This window comes from Megalops cyprinoides, chromosome 21 (assembly GCF_013368585.1).
Source record: "Megalops cyprinoides isolate fMegCyp1 chromosome 21, fMegCyp1.pri, whole genome shotgun sequence".
Lineage (NCBI taxonomy): Eukaryota > Metazoa > Chordata > Actinopteri > Elopiformes > Megalopidae > Megalops > Megalops cyprinoides.
This window is the reverse complement of record NC_050603.1, coordinates 12,590,564-12,610,975: the sequence shown is the minus strand read 5'-3', so window position 1 is coordinate 12,610,975 and position 20,412 is coordinate 12,590,564. Positions and strand designations below refer to the sequence as shown.

General features: G+C 43.0%; 1 protein-coding gene across 1 annotated transcript; it reads left to right on the top strand.

Moving 5' to 3' along the window:
- The first annotated feature begins 1,844 nt into the window (after positions 1–1,844).
- On the top strand, positions 1,845–15,683 carry LOC118796362 (nuclear receptor subfamily 2 group F member 5-like). Its single transcript, XM_036555206.1, has 4 exons — positions 1,845–2,211; positions 12,356–12,636; positions 13,115–13,361; positions 15,120–15,683. Exons 1-4 carry the CDS (start codon positions 1,845–1,847, stop codon positions 15,434–15,436), a joined length of 1,212 nt encoding a protein of 403 aa, XP_036411099.1. The 3' UTR covers positions 15,437–15,683.
- Positions 15,684–20,412: the final 4,729 nt, after the last annotated feature.

Here is a 20,412-nt window from a genome sequence, read left to right as displayed (position 1 = left end):
TGCCATTTGGACATGAACTAAGAACGCTTGATAAACACCACAATTGTCAAATTAACACTTTAAAGTGGAGCCCCCATGAGGATAATAGCTTTTTGAGACAAACGTGTCTCTCGACACAGTTGTTCATTAAATCGGGTGTCCTCCGGATAATGACTTTGCCTAAGTGGCAGACCGTACGATCTCTTACGCTTTGAAACTTTCCTTACTCAACATAGGTTTCATGTTTACCTCACCGATAATTCATGTCAAAGGTTATAATGATGAAGAGGGGATACGTGATAATTGTTTCCATCTATGCCTTTTTCATTACAACAGTATGAATGCTGGAATGCTTGCAGAATAAAGAATGTAATTTAGCAAAATATGTAAGGCAATTATTGTGAGAGGCTATATAAAATGCACTGATTCGGGAATGCATTTTAGGCATTCATTGCCCACCCACTGTGTCCAATAAATACATTTTCGTCTTTAATTCATATTGAACACATGGTCTCTGGTCAGCCTACCGTATGGTACCAAAGCCTACCGTATAGGCTATCAACTGACAGATAAACGAACGTCATTTTCACTGCAGGCCTTCTGCGCTGTGCGCATCATTCACCAACATTCCCTCGATCAAATCAGGAACTGGCAAGGCCAATGACAAACGGCCCGAACGGATAAGCCGCGCCCCCTGGCCAATGGCGTGGTCCTAATGCTGGCAACCCCAAATACTGATTAAGGGGAGTGTGTCCTTTTATGGAATTTATGCCCTAATAAGGAATACGCCCCGCTGACCACGAGTGTGCATGGCTGTTTAGTGTCATTTTCAGGAGTCTCTCAATTATGCGTCTCAGATATGGGACCAAAAGCCAGTGGGTGAAGCAAGCAACTCCTAAAATTTCTCCTTAAAAATATTGATTTTCTCATCGGATTCTGGTTTGTCAACTTTGAAAGTCCTTTTCTGAGGCATATGCAATAGCAGTTTCCGAACCATTGATTAAAACGTCGTCTTTTCTCACACGTGGCCGATTCAGGAAAAATATACGAGGATTCCATGGAAATGCGTGTACCAGCTTTTAGAGCCCGAGCGTAAGTCTCAGTGAGTCCGTTTGTTGTAACTGTGTGACTTGCAGATGCCAACATACTTTGTAACATACCATAACATAACATCGTGATGTCTACACTTATAGGGTAAGGATAAGTGAACAGGAAACGTAAATTTGATACATTTTAAAAAAAGCAGTCGTTCGACTTGTTCGTTTTACAGACCTCCATAACTTCAAAGCTGACCTGACAGTAAGACACGAAAATTAACTGAAGTGAATGAGTGGGACTGATTGATCTTTGGATACGTGCATTATCCTAATATGCATCTCGAGTGAAGCGCCTGGATCATGCAATAACCATTGTGCCAAACTTTAATAACTGGAGCATTCTTTTGATCCCTTGTAAAACCTTGTCTTCAGCCATGACACTGTGCGGACCCAAGTCGCTCAAGGCTGTCTGAACTGCACTATCGATTGTTTTCTGTGCGAAAACTTAAGTACTTTCAGTTACGTGTTTCTGCTTGTCTGTGGGATCCCCTGAAGGAACTATGGGTTTAAACTGAATGCTGGTCAGATGTTATGTTTTCATAATCTAGCGAAAATAGTGAGCTTTATTAATATGAAGATTTTCTCAGTCATTTAGTGTCTCGGTACACAAATATATTTCAAGAATTCGCTCGGAGGGAAGAGGGAAGAGCCTTTCGCTCAGTCTTGTTTTCGCAGACCATCAGAGCGGACCCGTATCTCCCTCCGGTGCAACGGAATTAGACTGTCTACTGCATATTCGTTGTTTAAGACAAAGTGTTGCAGGATAGCATGGCAATGGTAGTTAATCAGTGGCAAGAGACCATTTCGGCAGATCCCGGCTCCCAGCTGCAGATGTGCAGTCAGGAGTCCGGCGGAACTCCGGGAACACCCTCTGGCTCTACGCCGGGGAACGATGCTCTTTCCGGGGACAAAATCCCCAACGTAGACTGCATGGTTTGCGGGGACAAGTCGAGCGGCAAGCACTACGGCCAGTTCACCTGCGAGGGCTGCAAGAGCTTCTTCAAGCGTTCGGTACGGCGGAATCTGAGCTACACTTGCCGTGGGAACCGTGACTGCCCCATCGACCAGCATCACCGGAACCAGTGCCAGCATTGCCGCCTGAAGAAGTGCCTCAAAGTTGGCATGAGAAGAGAAGGTGAGTGACTGTTTGGGATTAGTTCAGTGCAAACAGACTTTCACTATCACTTTAATATAGGCTACAGTATCATCAGCCTACATTGCTTTGCGTAGTTATCTATTGGTAGCGGACAGCAAGATGGTTTGGAAGTTTGTAAACGCTTTGAAAGAATCTGTAAATATAATTGCACTAAACTGTAAAATTAGGAAACAGCTGCAATGTCTAGTTCCAACATTGGCATAAACGATTATTTTCCCTCTGTATCCTCTCGCCGAGAAATAAAAGGCAAAGCACAGAAATAGCACAGTGCTAATTGCATCCCAAACTGCGCTCCCGGTCGGATCTGTTTGGCTCATAACAGCGTAGTCATTGTGCTCTTTGTGGAGAGGGATTCCTTTGTGTTAGCATTAATGATGCTGTTTGCTCCCCGACACCCTGGTTCGCCGCTACAACAGCGCGCTACATTTATTGTATTGTGTATGATTAAGAACGGGTCAAGTAGTGTAAAAGAGGAACAATGGCATGGTGTTTGTAGAACAGAGTGTTTGAGCTTTAATCAGGTAGTTGGTATTCAGCTGCTATTGTGTTTAATCCGACTGTTTGTGTCAATTTTAACACACGCTAATCACAGGCACCGAAAATCCCTAAAATGCTAATAAAGTCTTTGAGGATATTTTCTTTTGCGCGCGGACAGTTTAAAATTACAGATGTCGAAATCAAAAGATACATGAACAGTGCAACAGAAGGTAGCTCAGTCAAAGTCCAATGCAGTTCATCCTTAAATGTCAATAATGTATACATTTCCCAGCTATTTTGAAATCAACGTACAATGCTGGTAAAGTATGGCTCAAGTAGCCGACGTACATTATTGAACGCTAAAGTTAAATCGCGCAGCGCTTGTTGAGTCAGCCCAGAAAGCGGAGGGACAGGAAAACGGGATATATTAACACATTTGCGTCGTGCACAAGTAACACCTTAGGGCAGCGCAAGTCTATATTAATACATCACATGTAATTGTGTAAATATGTCATTTAATTTGTCCTGCACAGAAGGAGCTTTTAAAATAATGTAATTATTCGGACAATGTCTTGTCGGAAGTTCAGCTGGTGAGGACACCTTTGGCATGCGGTGCCTTGCGGCTCTCGGTACTGGAAGGTATTGGCAGGCGCAGTTATGGCCTACCATGACATTTACACGTTGCATTGAAAATAGACAGGGGGCAACGACAGCAAGTTCAGGATAAAGAGCAAAATTGAATCTTGGTCTGCTCTCATGGACAGCGTCTGCCTGGAGCGTTCCCTTTGCTCTATCCTCTCAACCAAAACAGATTTAGTAGTCTCAATGTTCCACGAGTCGCGTACATCTACATCATTGCGTCATCATTGGGTCATATCTGGGCTTGAACAGGCCAACTTCCTAAAACTAGTATAAAATGTGTTAGCCACATCATATTTGTTACTTACTCAGTGAAGTAACAAATATGATCCTGAACCAAAACGAAAAGTCTTGTATTACATCAGAAAGAACACTATCCTCAGTGCTTTTGCTGTTGAATACGTTTGTTTGCCAACACAGAAGCATGCGCTCCTTTGCAGTTCTTCTCAAACTTGAAGTGTCTAATGAGACAGTTATTCACAGGGAGAACAGTGGTTTAGCTGTATGCATAATCTAAATGTATTTAGGAGCATATATTCAGAACACCCTAGGGCGCATTTATGCTGTCATGCCGTTTACACATTGATTGAACCCGCGTTGAACGCCTGGTGCACGTGAGACTGCTGACCTTTCATAGGCCTATATATAAAACAGTCAGAACGTGGAAGTAAATTCGATTATTGTTACTATACACCCATTAAAACAGAGGAGGAGGGAAACATGCGCCACGTGGTACTCGCCTGTTTTCATGCTAAGGGCACTCGATTTACAACGCATGTTCGCGTAAAACTTTGATGTTTTTACCCCGCCACGTTTTGAAAATGTTGCATTCAGTTCTGTAAAATCCAGGGACAGAATTGATATTTAACATAAAGACCTGAGCGTTGCGTAGTTATAGTTCATGGACTAAATGTGTTCCAGTTTGATCGCAGACGCTGCTAGAGAACATGGGCTACCGAGACTTTACTTTATAAGCCTGTATGCCTGAATAAAAAGGAATTTACTGTGCCACTTACAAACAGCTACACGCATGATCACCTAGAAATTAAAATTACCATCCAGCTTCCAGTTACAATATATCACTACTTTTTACGAAAGCAATGTAACATTTAATTCTGTGCACTTACTAGAATGTGTTTTGGTAAATATACCAGTTTGTCTGATATCCAAATGATTTTTTTTTTTCAAAATGTAAATGGTTTGTAAAAATGAATATTGTTTAAAATGTATTTGCCACCTGACTTCTAACGTCACCAAAATGTTCTATGTAAATATACTTAAGTTTCACAGACTGAAAGAACGCAGCTCTTCAATTATTAATTAGGACACCAGTTGTGTCAAAATGTATCTAACCGCGTCATATCCCCTGTAGCGCAGGAAAAACATTAATACATTTGAGAAAACACCAGCTTCCGATCTCCTTGGTTAGAGTTATGCGTAAGCCTTGTCCCCTGTGTACAATGTAAGAGGCAGTACGATACAGCAGTGATGTGCCTTGCAGCTTGTAGTTGTGAGCGTCGAGCAGTCTGAGAAAGTTTGTTTTAATAACACCTGTTTAAATTAATTACATTTTTAGTAGTTCTTTGTGTGAGACCAGTCTCTACGATTACTGGCGTAATCTATCGAATATTCTGACGTAGGCCTACTTTATATAAAAAAAATTGAAAGACCCGCAATCAGAAAATACTCGAAAAAAATACACTTAGAATCCGGGTTGCTGTGACCTCATTCACAACATTCAAGAAAACGGGGTATTTGTATTTAGCAAAGCGTTCTTTTTTTCGGAAGATTGAAGACATTTGATTTTATGATCCGTTAAGCTTCATAATCAGGCTTACCCGCTCAGCCATAGTTTCGCAAACCGTGACTAATAATGTCCTTAATCTAAATTTCAGAAAACTATCGAACAGAACGACTGACCTGATAAATTAAGTGTCTGCTTTGCAGTAGAGGCACTTGTCTATATACAATTATATATATATATATATAGTATTATGTTGTATAGTATTATATTATATAGGTATACAATGTGCAGTTATTATTCCATGTTTACAATGTAATTAAGGCTATTCAAGGTTATTGTTTTTTTTTTGTATTATTTGGATGTCCCTGGAGTGGCTGTTATGTTTCAAGCTACCATGATGCTCACACTGATTTGGTGGTTTAAATCTGAGAGCTTTGTCATTGTGCTCTAATGCCATGTATGCATCTTCTGCATGAAAAACCCATCACCATTCTCAGAAGGCATGCAAACAAAAGAACTTCATTGTGGACTCTCTCTGATCTGAGCAACTCACTCCTTTGAGTAGCCAACCCCTTGGTTCCCCATCATTTCACCAGTTTCCTGTCCTGTTGATGGTGCCCTGATGAAAGGTCACTCAGGACAGGAAAGTCAATCATTGTGTAAGCATCCCCCTTTGTGTACTTGTGTTCTTCATCTATCATGCCCATCGTTGTGCTTGCCAATGACAAACACCTTCTGCGTTGGCCAAACATGCTGTCTGAATAAGGTGACTTGTGTGTAACCCCGCTCACGGCAGAAGAAACTGCAACCTTCAGCATCCTGTTTCCTGTCAGGTGTTAAAGTGTCAGGATCCCAACACTTTATAGTAAACAATACTATACATTAATAAGAGGAATACAGTAAGTCAGCTAAATTTCCTGGTCTTATGTAGAGCACTGGGTGAATCACTCACTGTTGTGGCTCTCCTTCCACACCTCTTGGTGGTCTGACAGCTAAGTGGGTTTAAGAAAGTCTCCCTTTTCTCACTATTTCTGTTGGCTAGAATCAAACGGCACACAAGAGGCTGAGAATTATAAGGATATTAGTTTATGTTGGTCAACATTTTTGCATGAATGAATAAATAGATACATGACCATTTCCTTCACTCCATATTATAAACTTTGAGTGAATTACCCCACATATCACTTCATATTACTGCCCAAATGGGAAGAAATGGAGTAGTGGTCATGTGGGCAATGAAATAAACTGCAGGTTTGAACCCCCCAGTGGGATACCACTGTTGTATTCCTCACCATGTAGCCTGAATTGCTTCAGTAAATATACAGCTGTACATACAGCAGATGAAAATATATCCTATGTAAGGATGTCCGCTTGGACCTGGAAACTTCATTAATCCTACAAGACACTCCATTAATGTGAAAGTCCCAAAATGCAGTACTGAGACAGGCCACCCCTGATGGGTTCACCAGCATCTGCATATGCATCTGCATATGTACTCTTAGAGTGGGAGTTTTTTTTTTTTAGATGGGATCCCCGACCCCAGTCCAAACAACACGCCCAAACATTGTGCCCATGACCCACTCGCACTCAACACAGGGGTTGATTGGATAGCCAAGTTCAGTCACTGAGAAATGAGTGTGGGACAGTGTCCTGACACACTTGTGTGCTCCTCGCTGCTTGCTGAAAGGGGGATGTCTTCCACATTGCTAAGCATGCTCGGTGACACGCACGCCGCGGCTGCCACTCCTTCCCGCTGGGCGCGCCCTCACAGTCCCAACGCAGCATGAGATCTGGGTCAGCGGAGGTCGGACATTAATAACGAAGTGCATTGAGGTGAGGACCGGATACAGCGGCAGCTGCAATGCCTGGGTAAATACCTCATCCCTACTATACTGGTGCGGGGGGTATTGATTTAAAAGTTCGTGTCTGTATTGCCAGGCTGTTAAATGCATTGCTATCGTAGGTCACAGTGCCATCCAGAACCTCCCAAGCCCTCTTTTGAGTGCAGAGTATCTTCACTCGAGATATATAATGGCCTTCACTTCGCAATCACGCATGGGTCATTTACGTCCCCCCCCCCCCCCCCCAATGTGGAATGCTTCAGTATCTCTGTGAAATATGTCTTGATGACAGACATGCACTATTATCCACATGAGGTGAAGGACCATTGCTTCTATCCCATCTCATACCGAGATAATCTGAGTCAAAACATTTGGGCTTCATGCTCGAGTTAAGATTCAAGATGTGAGAGAGAGGAGGTGTAAGGGAAGGGGATAAGGTTCTGTTTACATTTCATGCATGTGTTTACACCTCCCCGAACCACCATGGCCACCACCAGCTTTGGCTGGGTGTCATTTAGGATCCCCTCTGTAATGGGAAAAGCAGCATGCCGTATTGTTTTGAATTCAAACTACCATGGGGGAAACTGCACACTTTCTCCAGTCAGACTCATTCCTGCAGCCATTCCTGATTTCACTGCTCTGAAGAGTGAAGAAGCAGAAAATCCAGTCATTATTGCTAGAAAAAGCATCCGTTCCAGATTCATGAGACTTTGGCCTAATTCCGTCTCGTGTGACGATCTCTCTCATTTTTTAATCGGTTTCTGCACAAGGAGAAGTATGTGATGAAAACATTACCCAAATGCTGGGCTTATGCCACAACACTGAGGGGGGTTCTCTCCAGGGATTGGGCCTGCAGGGGCCAGGATGAGTTAAACAAGGATAGGGAGAGTGCCTGTGGGAGTGGACAGGGATATAGATGCCGGACATTTTCTGGGGCTGAAGGCAGGTTGAGTCTTTGTTCAGCTCAGTGTTGTTTTCTGGTATAAAATTCATGATGATGGCAGTCAGATACTTACAATAGGAGATCACCCTCTATAGCTTAGACAAAGTGATTTCCTGTATGAACATCAGATGAATAAGGATATCTGAAGGTATCATCCACTTCTTCATAAAGCATACATTGTACGGCTTCTGCCAGCCTGAAACCCCTCATTCTTATCAATTGAGTCATGGCTCATTGCACACATGGCACTTCAGGCTCACAAACAGCATGATTGCAGGGAATCCAAGTCCATATTGAGAGAGAGGAGGCTAAAAATACAATTGTTCATTTACGGGTATGTACTTTCACCTTGTGTGCATTTAACATAGGCATCTGATATTGTATTGAAAACAGTCAAGAAGGGATTACATATACATTTTACATAATTGTATACTGTTACTTTAAAAGCAAGGAATTTCCATTTCTGTGTTTCTACTATTTTTGTGGCAATCAATTCTATGATTAGTCTCACAGAAAACACGCCAAAAGCTGACAACCTGTATATGAGTGTGCTTGACAAAGACAGGATATTTCTGATATGTTAGAAATGTGTTAGGAAGTGCCAGTATGGAGCTTGCAAATTAATTATCTGGACATCATCACCCCTCTCAAAATGATCTCAAGATGTCCTGATCCTGAACTGTGATGTTGAGTTTTCAGCCCGATTTTGAAGAATGGTCTGTAAGTCATAAGGTGAGGTAGAACTGCATCAGAATCACACAGTGTACACTTGACACTAGGGGTACTTTCATTTGTGGCCATATGGTGGCACAAGTGAGTTCAAATACATGCCTTTACCGTGGAAGCTCAGAAGGCTGGATCTACCCAGCAGTTTGCGTGTTGGTTCTACCCACCAGCCTGTGCTTATCTCTACGCAAATTCAAATTGAGATGACAAAGATGAGACTTGTAAGCGTAAGTCTGGAATTTCTGGGTGTCCGACACACTTGTCCAGTTGCCATGTGGTCAGAGTGCAGCTGTGCGTGGCGTGCGAGTGCAGCTGTGTATGGTCCACTGTGCCCCCAATGGGAATTAGGGGGCACAGTCTCACCATGACCAAATGCGTCATTCCGTGGCTGAGTTTACTTAGTACCATTGTCTGCAGGAGATTCTGCCATTAATGAAATATTAGCAATTCAAGTACAGATCATTTTGAATCCATCTGACTCCTTTTGCAGAGCGTTAGGTTGAGCAGGTTGAGTCAGTGTTGGGTATAGTAGATTACCCCATTTGGGTAAATATGTGTACCCCTTTTCAGACTCTTTCTCCATATATTGGAGATGGTATTGATAATATTTACCACACCACTCATTTATGCCTTTGTGCTTTGTGCAGGAACATTAGTAATCACAGGCACATGAAATTATTACTAAGGTACCACACGGAAATTTACACTGTATAAACCAAAGAATAGTAGGACTGTTCCATCCATTTTATTTTTACAAAGAGGCAAAGACAATGTTTGGATCCAAATGGACATAACAAAGGCCCATTTGGATGGAAACTTTGTCATTGGTTTAAAATCCATATTTCTTGTAATAAATCCTCTCACCAGCTGTATGATCTGAATTAGACAAAAGCAGACAAGAGGCTGAAAACCCCTCTGTCGATCTTCACTTTAGTGTGAAAGCAGTTCACCCGCAGCCTAGCTGGCACCGAACTGGCTTTCTGAAGTCTCGAGACTGTCATGCTACTATGAAGTGGTTTAATGCTAGTGTCCACCTAGTCAATGTGCAGTGTGAATGGAGCCAGAGAATTGCATACCAGCCACTTCTTCAATGCAACTTACTCAGTCTTTGTCTTTCTGTGATGAAAGGCAGATTCCTCCATGTTTCATACACTCTCATGGGCACCATTTGCAAATGCCTTATTCAACATGTGGAGTTGATGAAATAGTTTTGCTCTTCACTGAAATTGCTTGCACAGATTGATGCAAGCTGCAAGGCTATGATAAGCAGGTACCACGGATGCCCTGCTGACACAGCAAAATTGAAGCCTCTTGTGTCAGCAGGTGAAAACTGAGTTTTCATCAGACAACAGCCTGGCTGGCACTGGCTCTGTTTGGTCTTATTCCTCTGGTGGGCTCAATTCGGGGCTCTATTTTTAGTAAAAATGCAGTAATTCATTCCGATCAGCACCACAGTGAAACAATCAAACAGACTGCCTCATTATTTAAACTGCCCAGCAGGTGCATAGGGAGTGATGTTCATGAAAGGTTTATGTTTTCCAATTTAGTCTGAATTGTTGTGTTTTCAGCCTGTTACTCTTGAAGCCACCTACATGCTCAGCAAAGGCATGTGTACTTGTGATGAGGTTTCTGACGCTTCCATGAGAGTGTACCACTTGTAAACTTTGCTACCAGAGTGCATATATACACAGAACATGATATGCATGTATACACAGAACATGACATGCTCCTTTCCCCTTGCCCTACAGGCCCCGGTCGCTCTCTTTGCATTGCAACATATGGCAGTGGCCATGGCAGCAGGGGTGAGTCAGATAGGTAAACTATTTTTGCAAGGTGCTGATGGGAGGTGAAGTCCACACGCTGGACTTCATCTTCCATGGGTACTCCTGTAAAACTTACCACTTGGCCCTTGAAATCACCTCTAGTGTGTTTAGCAGGTATTGTACACATGGGCTCCCCTGCCAGCCAATCTCAGTGGAGGATGGCCTCTGTCCCTCTCTGTTTTCCTGTCTTTAGTTCAGGCATGTGGAAAGCCTGGGGTGTGAAAAACAGTCCTGCTTCAGCACTCCTGCCTGACTGCTTTTCCCAGTGAGATAAACCTAATGAGTAATTGGTACTTATAAAAGGGTTGTATACAGGGAGAAAATCATTAAAAAATCTAATGTGTATAATCTATACAGAGGCTGGTTTAATAACCTGCTGTTACAAGAACAGCTGCCATTATTTTTATATGACATAAAATCCCGCTTTATGACAAGACAGACTGGGCGGCAACATAGAGAAACAGAGAAAGAGCTAGTGAAAGCAACAAAGCTTTTGGTTCCCGTCAGGGGTCTTTGTTGTGTTGTCTTTTATTTTCATTTATTGTTGACATTCAGTGAGCTTGTGACAGGAAGCTGAAGATGATATATTTATGCACCTTCTCACTTGTAAATAAACACCTGTTTGAAGATTATGATTCATTTGTTACTTCTTACATGCAGTTTATGTCACGCCGCTGAATATTAATACTATTCTTTATATATAAGGATATTGAAATGTATGAATAGGTATGCATTATTAATACCTTATGAATATGTGATTTTGTTTACTCTTACTATTACTTAGTTTACTGTTATTCTTACACTTAGTCTACTTTTGAGGTGAAAAAATTAATTTGGAGTCAATAGTCAGGAACTTCTGCTAAAACATGATGTTGATGGGAAAATAGGATTAAATAAGATTAAATTCCCATTGATATGGTTTATGACAGGGTTTACAAGACTCTGTTGTGTCATGTGAGCTGGGACCACCTGTATTTGTTTTACCAATGTCCTTATCCCAGGTGCCCAACTTTGGATACCTTGTACACACATGTAACATATTGCATTTTATACATAATGTAATGTCCTTTAGCATACTTATGCTTGCACGTTGGTTTATTTCCATCACAGTAACTATCATTGATAGTGTTCCAAGAGGCAGAGAGCTTTGACGAGGACAGCCATTTCTTAAACGGGCAAAGTGTATTCAGTCTGTGCTGCCTTGCACAATCCCACAATGCCTGTTCAGCTCATACATTTGATATTTCACAGGATTTACACTTGTCCCAGTGCAGGCGAAGGAAGCACGCCTGTCATCCATGAATTCCATGGTCCAGTCTTTAGAGATCTGTTAATGTCACTGTCTTCCTCTCTGTCTCAACAAAGTGTTCAACAAAAACTGCTGTCCTGTCTCCTCACACAAATGATCAATTTGCTTAATCAAAGGCTCTAATCAATATCAATTTGCTTGATCACTGACTGAGAACTGCATTCCATTCAGGTCTTCCAGTCCTTGAATGAAGCATGCCCTGACTACTCTAAGCCCTGATTGGTCAGTTAAAGAAAAGCCCTGCTGAAGGTTTCACCAAAAGAAACAGAAGGGTTGTTTCTCATGTCATTTTCTGTTCCCTCCACATGCAGATCACATTGTACTGGTCTCAGAGTTAAAGCATTAGTCTTAGACTACTGAATGCTTCAGCCAGAGCAAGACTCACTCTTACTCAAAGCCTGCCGAAAGTCCATTGAGTGCTCTGGTTGCTTTCTGTTTGCAATAACTGCTATAGGATCCTGTTATCCAACTCTAATCCACACGCCAGCCATTTTGTGAGAAAAAAAAAAAAATCCTGAAGTGGAGCTTGGATCAGAACTTACCTAGACCCCACTGAATATCCCTCTTTACACATATTAATCCCAAACCCCTGGTCCTCTCTCTGTGCTCTCTCTCCCTCAGCTGTGCAGCGAGGCCGCATGTCCAACTCCCAGTCCAGCCCTGGCCAGTACCTGACCAATGGCAGCGAGCCCTACAGTGGGCAGCCTTATCTGTCAGGTTTCATCTCTCTGCTGCTGAGGGCAGAGCCCTACCCCACGTCCCGCTACGGCACCCAGTGCATGCAGTCCAACAACCTGATGGGCATCGAGAATATCTGTGAGCTGGCCGCCCGGCTGCTCTTCAGCGCCGTAGAGTGGGCCAAGAACATCCCCTTCTTCCCTGACCTGCAGCTCATGGACCAGGTGAGGCCCTCCACCTATATTGACCAAGCCAACTAATTCATTTTAGGACTGTTCTGAATATTTTCCAATTGATTTCAGGCTCTCTAATTCATTACAGGACAGAGTGACACAATGTAATGCTCATGCTTTGTGCTGCTAAGATAAGCACAAGCACTGGACTAAGGTTTTGAATGAGGGGCTGGGTTGTGGGTTGCTAAGCTTGGTCCCCGGTTATAAGATTTCTAAATATGTATGCTTGATTAGAGGTTGCTATGCATATTGCCTAGTTACAGATTGATAAGCATGATGTCTCATTACGGGTTGCCAAGCATGTTGCCTTGTTATGGCATTACTATATAGCCTATCCATTATGCTGCTACATCAGGCTTTGAATCAGAGGCCTAATTTGAATGTGAATCTGGATCAGGAAGATGCAGTATCAGGCAGGTGCTGTGCCAAAGAGTTTGCACTAACACATTGTTCCTGTCACTGTCCCTAGGTGGCGCTACTCCGCATGTCATGGAGTGAGCTCTTTGTGCTCAACGCCGCACAGTGCTCCATGCCCCTACACGTGGCGCCCCTGCTGGCGGCCGCCGGCCTACACGCCTCGCCCATGTCCGCCGAGCGAGTGGTGGCCTTCATGGACCATATCCGCGTCTTCCAGGAGCAGGTGGAGAAGCTGAAGGCCCTGCAGGTGGACTCGGCTGAGTACTCCTGCCTGAAGTCCATCGTGCTGTTCACCTCCGGTCAGTATGAAAGGCTGTCAGTTTCAATACAAGAGACCAGAAACCTGCATGTGTGGTGGTGCTGTTGTTGCGTTTGAGAGCTGCTTGCTCAACAAATCTGTCAGGCGATTAATGAGCGAGTGAGGGCCAGGACTGTGTCTAGCGTTGCTTGGTTGCAGCTGAAAAGCTGAAAAAGGTACCCTTGGTATCAGGCTTGCAGGTTCATGACATTTAAGAGGCAGGGTTAAAATGTCATGGGATTCCAGTTTTAGGCCATTTCAATGGATTATAACAGCCCAAATTCCATAAATTAATGTTATCCTTTACAGCAATGGTAGTCATGTATTGAAAAAATAAATACAGTACAATCCCTTTCCTGTTATGTGTTTACTGTATGGTTGCTAGTGTTGCTTTTGCAGTGAAATCACACATGGCTTCAGAGCAGCTGGATCATACCTGATATTTGGGACAGACAGATGCAGGGGGTGGAGGATTACAGCTCTCCAGATAGTTGTGATCCAGATTTTTAGCCGTCTGCAGATTGTTTTTTTCCTTTTTTTGAGCTGTCACTTTTTTTCTTCTCTCCACTAAGCTTGTTGAGAACACTTTGCTAACACCTCTCTCCCAGGCTCTTTTTGTCATCACTCTCTCGTGCACGTGTTCCATCCATAATTGAAACCTGCGCGGCAGCAACCCGTCATCACCGTGAATGAATAATGCATGCTGAGAAACTGCAAATGGGACTCAGCCCAGCCTTGCGCTGACCTACATAACCCCTGTAGCCAAGGGCTTCTATCTGATCCAGTCCAGGCCCCCCTCCCTCCCTCTCTCCCTCCCTCCCTCCCTTCTTGCTAGATTCATCCCTCTGCTCCCAACTCCTGCCAGACACTCCCCTCACCCCCTGCCGGGACCCACTGGCACAAACTAACAAGAACAGACAAACTCTGGTGCCCCCCTTGCCCCGATCCCAACCCCCCACACCGCTGTGCAGCGCCTCTAAAATGACGAACGGTGCCTGGGGCATCCGGGACCTCACACTGTGCACCTCAGCTATCCCTGGCTCATGGTGTGAATCCCACCCTCACAACTGTCTGAGGGTAACTAGGACACCCTTCAACGCTACACTGAGCGCAAGAGACCTGCCTCCTGCAGCTGTGGGCTGTTGTGAAGTTTATTCACTAGAATGTTCCATGCTCAATCACGAGGAGGTCGCAGGGTGCAACTCGTACATGAAGGGATGCCAGTTTCAGATTATATCTATAAGGATGTTCTTTGGCTTGGGAGGTGAGGAGGAGATGTGTTGTCCTGTGCACTTCTTCACTTGAGAGCTCCACAATCTTTCAAAATTCCTGGGATACATGTTACAGCACATATACAAACAACTGCTGTAAATATTCTCTGGATATGATTTACTCTAAATCATATTCATGCAATAATATATGGTGTGACATTTAATATTCCAAATATTGTCTACCTGGGCGATTGCTTGATAAATATCAGCGGTTTACCTTGCACAGAATGCCGATGGTCCTCACAAAGCATTTTAAACACCTGTAGGATTTTAAATGCTTAATGATGTACAGCTAAGTACTCTCCCTGGGTTTTGTTGTCTTGCAGTACTACCCCTCAGGGCAGTTTAATTAGAGTAGTAAAAAATTTCAGACTAGAAAGAAATATGTAGAAGAAAGCATCCTTTGAGTGAAGACACTGACTATTAAAATGAATGTAACAGTCACAGTGACAGCACTGATATCCCTTTTTTTCCGTGTGTGCCCACAGATGCCATGGGCTTATCGGACGTGGCCCACGTGGAGAGCATCCAGGAGAAGTCCCAGTGTGCCCTGGAGGAGTACGTGCGTAACCAGTACCCTGGCCAGCCCAGCCGCTTCGGCCGGCTCCTGCTGCGGCTGCCCTCTCTGCGCGTCGTCTCCTCGCCCATCATCGAGCAGCTCTTCTTCGTGCGGCTGGTGGGTAAGACGCCCATTGAGACCCTGCTGAGGGACATGCTGCTCTCCGGCTCCAGCTACAACTGGCCCTACATGCCCGTCCAGAGGGACCGCCCGCTCCCCCTCCACTACAACGAAAACGGGCCCTGACCTGCTCCTTTATACCCCGTCTCCGCTCCTGTACACAGTCATACTCACTCAGGGACACTGTCCACCAGCCAGACCACACCCACCAACGCCCTCCCCACGTAAGCCCCTCAAGTGTTACCAACACACTGGTTGGCCTGCCCACTTTGGTATAGGGAATGGACGTGATTTTCATGTATGCCACCATGACTGCATAGACTTTAGTAGGACCCGATAAGGGATGGAATCAACAATATACCTAAAGGCACCGCTGGCCCAAGACTGTCATTCTTGCAAACCTGTTGCTGCAGTGGATTTTCTTTTTGGAGCTTCTTGTTCATGCAGATGTGAACTGTGATTTATGGCATGGGATACATTGTTCTGAACAGGTGGATGTGGACAGTTGGAGTGTATCCATGTCCATGTAGTCTTGTGTCTTACAGGTGATTAAGGAATCTGAAGATACTGGAAGCCTCTAATCTGATGCCCAAACTGACTTCTGGGACCTCCTTTAAAAGTATTTTGGGTATTTGTATGTGTGTATGCACTGGTATTAACAGAAATGGTAGATGAGACCTGCAAATGTTTTGTTCACCTCCAGGCAGTGAAAGGACAAATTCCCAGGACACAGTACCCTGATGTAATATCAGGTTGGTGGAGAGCTTCAGGGCACAGAAAAGCCAGTCTTCCTTCAAAACAGGGGTACCTGCAGGCCCACCATGGCACTTACGTGATCAGTCATAGCCCTGGCCACACCAGCCACAACCTCTTTGGACTATGTGTGACTTTCACTGGAGCCCAATAATAGAAAAGATCAGCTAGGATTAAATCATTGCAGTTACGAAGATGTGAGCTTTTTCTGATTCATCCCCACGACAGAGGCTTATGGTCTTCAGTGAGCAACTCCTCTCATGTCTATGGACAGAAGATGTGGGGGAATTAAGGAGTGGGGAGCAAACTGTCAACTCACCAGGAGACCATAAAGGGCATGATGGGATAGGAGGGCTAGGTGTGGGACAAATAATTCCCAGTTCCACCAACAACCAGCAGTGCTCTCTGTCATAGTAAGTCTATGATACTGTATGTAAACAGGCTGTGCATGGGTGAAGTCTCTCATTACCCAGAATTAGCATTGGAGAGAGCACTTATTACATTGGTATTATAAAACAAATTTTGCTATCCTCAGTAATGTCAGGACTACACCACTGGTGATGCTGGACACTGGAATCGTAAGCCATGGAAACAGTGGGAGGAAAGAACTCTTTTGCCATTGATTGCTCTTAGTTTGAGGAATGTTTCTGTTAGACTTTCAGTATCTTCTCTCTTTCTCTCTCTGTTTGGAAGTTGATTGAGTCTAAATCTATTGAATAAAATGTGTCATTCTCAGGTTGTTGGATGAAACATGCTTCTTGAACCTCAGTCAGCTCTTTGTTATGACATAATCACTTCACATAATATTACCAAATGGCAGGTAAATTGTAATGAAACAGAATGGTATTGTAACAGTCATGAAAAAGACTCCCAAAATAAGCTCTCTGCTTCTTGCATAGAGATAAAGCAGTGGTGTCCAACAGCTAGTTGAAACCAGGAACTCTAGATGACCCAACCAAACAATGGCTTTAAATAAGTAACTAAGACCTGAGTTAAAATAAAGACTAAAAACCTATGAATGACTACTGAACACAGCATTGAGGAGAGTGTATAGAGTGTGACATGAGAAAGCAATTTGGTTAATGTCAAAATTCTTAATTTAATGCTTATCATAGGTCTCACAAAATACGGACCAGTGACAATATATGACACGTGCCAGTAATAACACTGTCCCTTCTCAGAGTTAACTTTTCCCCATAGAGTGAATATTGCCCTGCAGACCTAATCTGTGAGAGCACATTATGATGGGTGGCCATCTATACCCTCACCCCCCCCCCCATTTCCCCCCTTATATGTGCATCTAGTCACATGGAATGACTTATGATCTCATTCCAGAGCTGTCACTGGCTTGACACTGTGACCTTAGACTGCCCTGTCTCAGATGACCTTAATGTCACATGTAAGAATGGACCAACAGTGTCATAAACTGGCATATTCCTTTCTGAGCCATATATTGAAAATACATTTGAAATTCAGCTAAATTAAAATACAAACATGTGCCACATAGCTAAATGCTAGCATTTACAATGCATGAGCATTAAAATAACTGATAACTTTCAAAAGAAGTGGTTAAGAATGCAACTCCAATTTATGCCAAATGTGTAGAACCGAATATTGATGTTGTCACCAGGACAGGTCCTTTATGCATGCATTAAAAACCATAGCTCATGGCTACATGCATTATAAATCTCTTATTCTCTATTGCTAGAGCAATCTTTTTAGTGTCTTGACAAGCAAGTGCAGTTGCATGGAAATTCATCACTCCGCATCAGACTGTGCTGAAACGTCAAAGACCATCAACACACTGATAAATCATGTGCAGTTTAATTGCCAGTGACCTCCCCCAATGGCCCCATGCCCACCTTTGAACAAAAGGGTGCTTACCATGGAAGACAAAAGCGCAGCCATATGCATTTTTGACAGAGACACCTTTGCCATTTGCTGTTCAATCAATTTCAATTTTGGCTTAGGGTCCTGCAGATCCAGTTTGCACTGCAACTTTTAGAGACTAAGGTGGGGACGATAGGTCTCGGTTCTCTGATGTACAGGAGGACAGAGTAAATAGCCACAATGGGGGGGGGGGGCAGGGGGGTGTTAATTTTAACTTGAACATCAGATACAGGGACAAGCTGCCTGTCTCATGGAAGGGAGTGGGGCGGTGGTGGTGGGGGTTCATCAGACGTTGGGGTCAAAATCAATAGGCAGGACGTCAAACTGAATTGAGGTCAGCCTTTGTTCTTCAGAGGTAGCACTTAACCGGCTCTCCATCAGAACGCAGGATTGTAACCATCGCTTGTGCGGCCGGGCTGGAACATGACCGCTTTGCCTGGAGGGACAGGAGCTTTGTGCCATTCACAGACAACAGTCCTGTCTGGTTAGCTCCATAAACTGCACTGAACTAAATAAGCTTTAGCTGCTGATATGATCCTAAACACATACTCACACAGTACAGGACGTACCCACACATTCTACTTTTCTTCTTCATTCTCAGTGGTATGCAGTGTCTTATGAAAATGTAACATCCAAAATGTTTTGAATTTGTTTTAAATTTATCATAAAAAGACAGTTCTTATTATGAAATATGAATTATTGCATCTTACTTTTGCCACTGAATGCGTATGCTATGGATTCTGTAGCTTCAAGGAATTATATTTCCAATATTTCCAATTATAGTTCCAAACAATTGTGGGAAAGGACATTTAGAAAGAAGTGGCTTGGTTATGCTGTAGTTCTCCAATTACATACAGGAATTTCCAAGAAGATGATGTAAGTTGTCCCTCTACAAGAGAGGTTACCAGAGTTTTCCAGAGGTTGCATGAGATCGGCAGAAACCTTCATAATATTTAGTACTACCTCAGCAACAGCTACTTTGATTGGATGACATGAACTATACAAAGAACCTACTGACAATACTCCAATTCAGGTAAACTTAACTTTCTCAATTTACCAGTATGATTCAAAGTACCATCCAATTGGAATTATATTGTTGATCAGTGATGGGACAATAAGACATGGTTTATCAATACACTTGAAAGACCACTGTGCCTCAAGAGCAGATGTGTGTTTATTCTAAAACAGAAATGGGCGCAAATACATGCCCAAAGTAAATATCCAAATAGAAGATCTTCCAAAAAACAAAAAAGTGGCACGTTATGATCCTTACTCTTTTTCTGGAGGGAAATTAAGGCCATGTGCTATGTTCTTGAGGGCCACAACTGGTCCGTGGGTCCCACTTTGTTTGTATGTGCTCTAAAGGAAGCAGGGACCAAACATGGCAATATCTCTTGCAAAATAAAGTATCTGCAGCAGTCCCCCTATGAAGGATTCATAAGCGACTCTGATATATAGCAACACCATCAATATTAATGCTGGAGAAAAAAGTTCTGCCAAAGTCCGTTAAGCTGCACGGCATCAATATTGATGGTATTGTGCTGCATCTTAGCTACCTCAGGACCAGGTTGTTCCAGCCAGCCAACAAGCCTATGGGACATCCCCACCTCTACACGGATCACCAGCTCAGTGCAATTCATCCCGGATATTTTATTCATAGCAATTTATCAGGTTCTCCTTATGGGAGCTAAAACGCAGAGTATAAAAATGTCAACTAATCAGCCATTGCCAAAATAAAAAACAACAACAATGAATATTTATATACAGTAATATCAAATAAATACTGCAACTGTTCAATCTGACAATACACACCGTTTGCAGTATGTGTTGTCAATTAAACCTAAAGCTTAATCTTTACTTAGTTCCATTTTAAGTATCTAGGGAAGTGTTACTCCCCTCTGAGTGATGCTTACTGTTTCAAAGCTAACATCAAGTTCTTCATAGAGCAAATTCATTATAACGAAAAAACGGAATTCAAACAATTGTGGGACCGTATGTTAAGTATTTAGGATGGTATAGTCAGGTTGGTTTAGCTAGGTTATTTCTGTTCATTTACACTGGAATGCAAGCTACTGACACAGAATTAATTGCCCAACAGGTATTTTTGGTTAATATAGCTGCAAAAATATGACACAAACAGATGAAAACTAGAGATCATTTTTGATATCTAGAAGGTAGTGTATAAAAGTTTTATAGATAAAAGAATACTTCTCTGTGTTAACACAAAGGGGGCAACCTGTTGCCCAGGAATGTTGTGAAGATCTGGTGATGGTGAGGTCACAAAGTTTTTCATGACTTCAGAAAGACAAAGCCATGGTGACTCTGGGGATGAGATGTGTAGATGCCTTTATAAATGTCATATGTGCATTTTCACAGTTTCAGTGAAGGGAAGCATCCTTTTGCAGTGCTGTGACTTTCTATTTATATATTCTTACAATCTGGATTTCAAAACTAGCAAG

Coding starts and splice junctions, on each gene's coding strand:
- LOC118796362 (XM_036555206.1), top strand. CDS start 1,845: ATGGCAATGGTAGTTAATCAGTGGCAAGAGACCATTTCGGCAGATCCC. Junction 12,637..13,114: donor ACCTGCAGCTCATGGACCAG/GTGAGGCCCTCC, acceptor CACTGTCCCTAG/GTGGCGCTACTCCGCATGTC. Junction 13,362..15,119: donor CATCGTGCTGTTCACCTCCG/GTCAGTATGAAA, acceptor GTGTGCCCACAG/ATGCCATGGGCTTATCGGAC.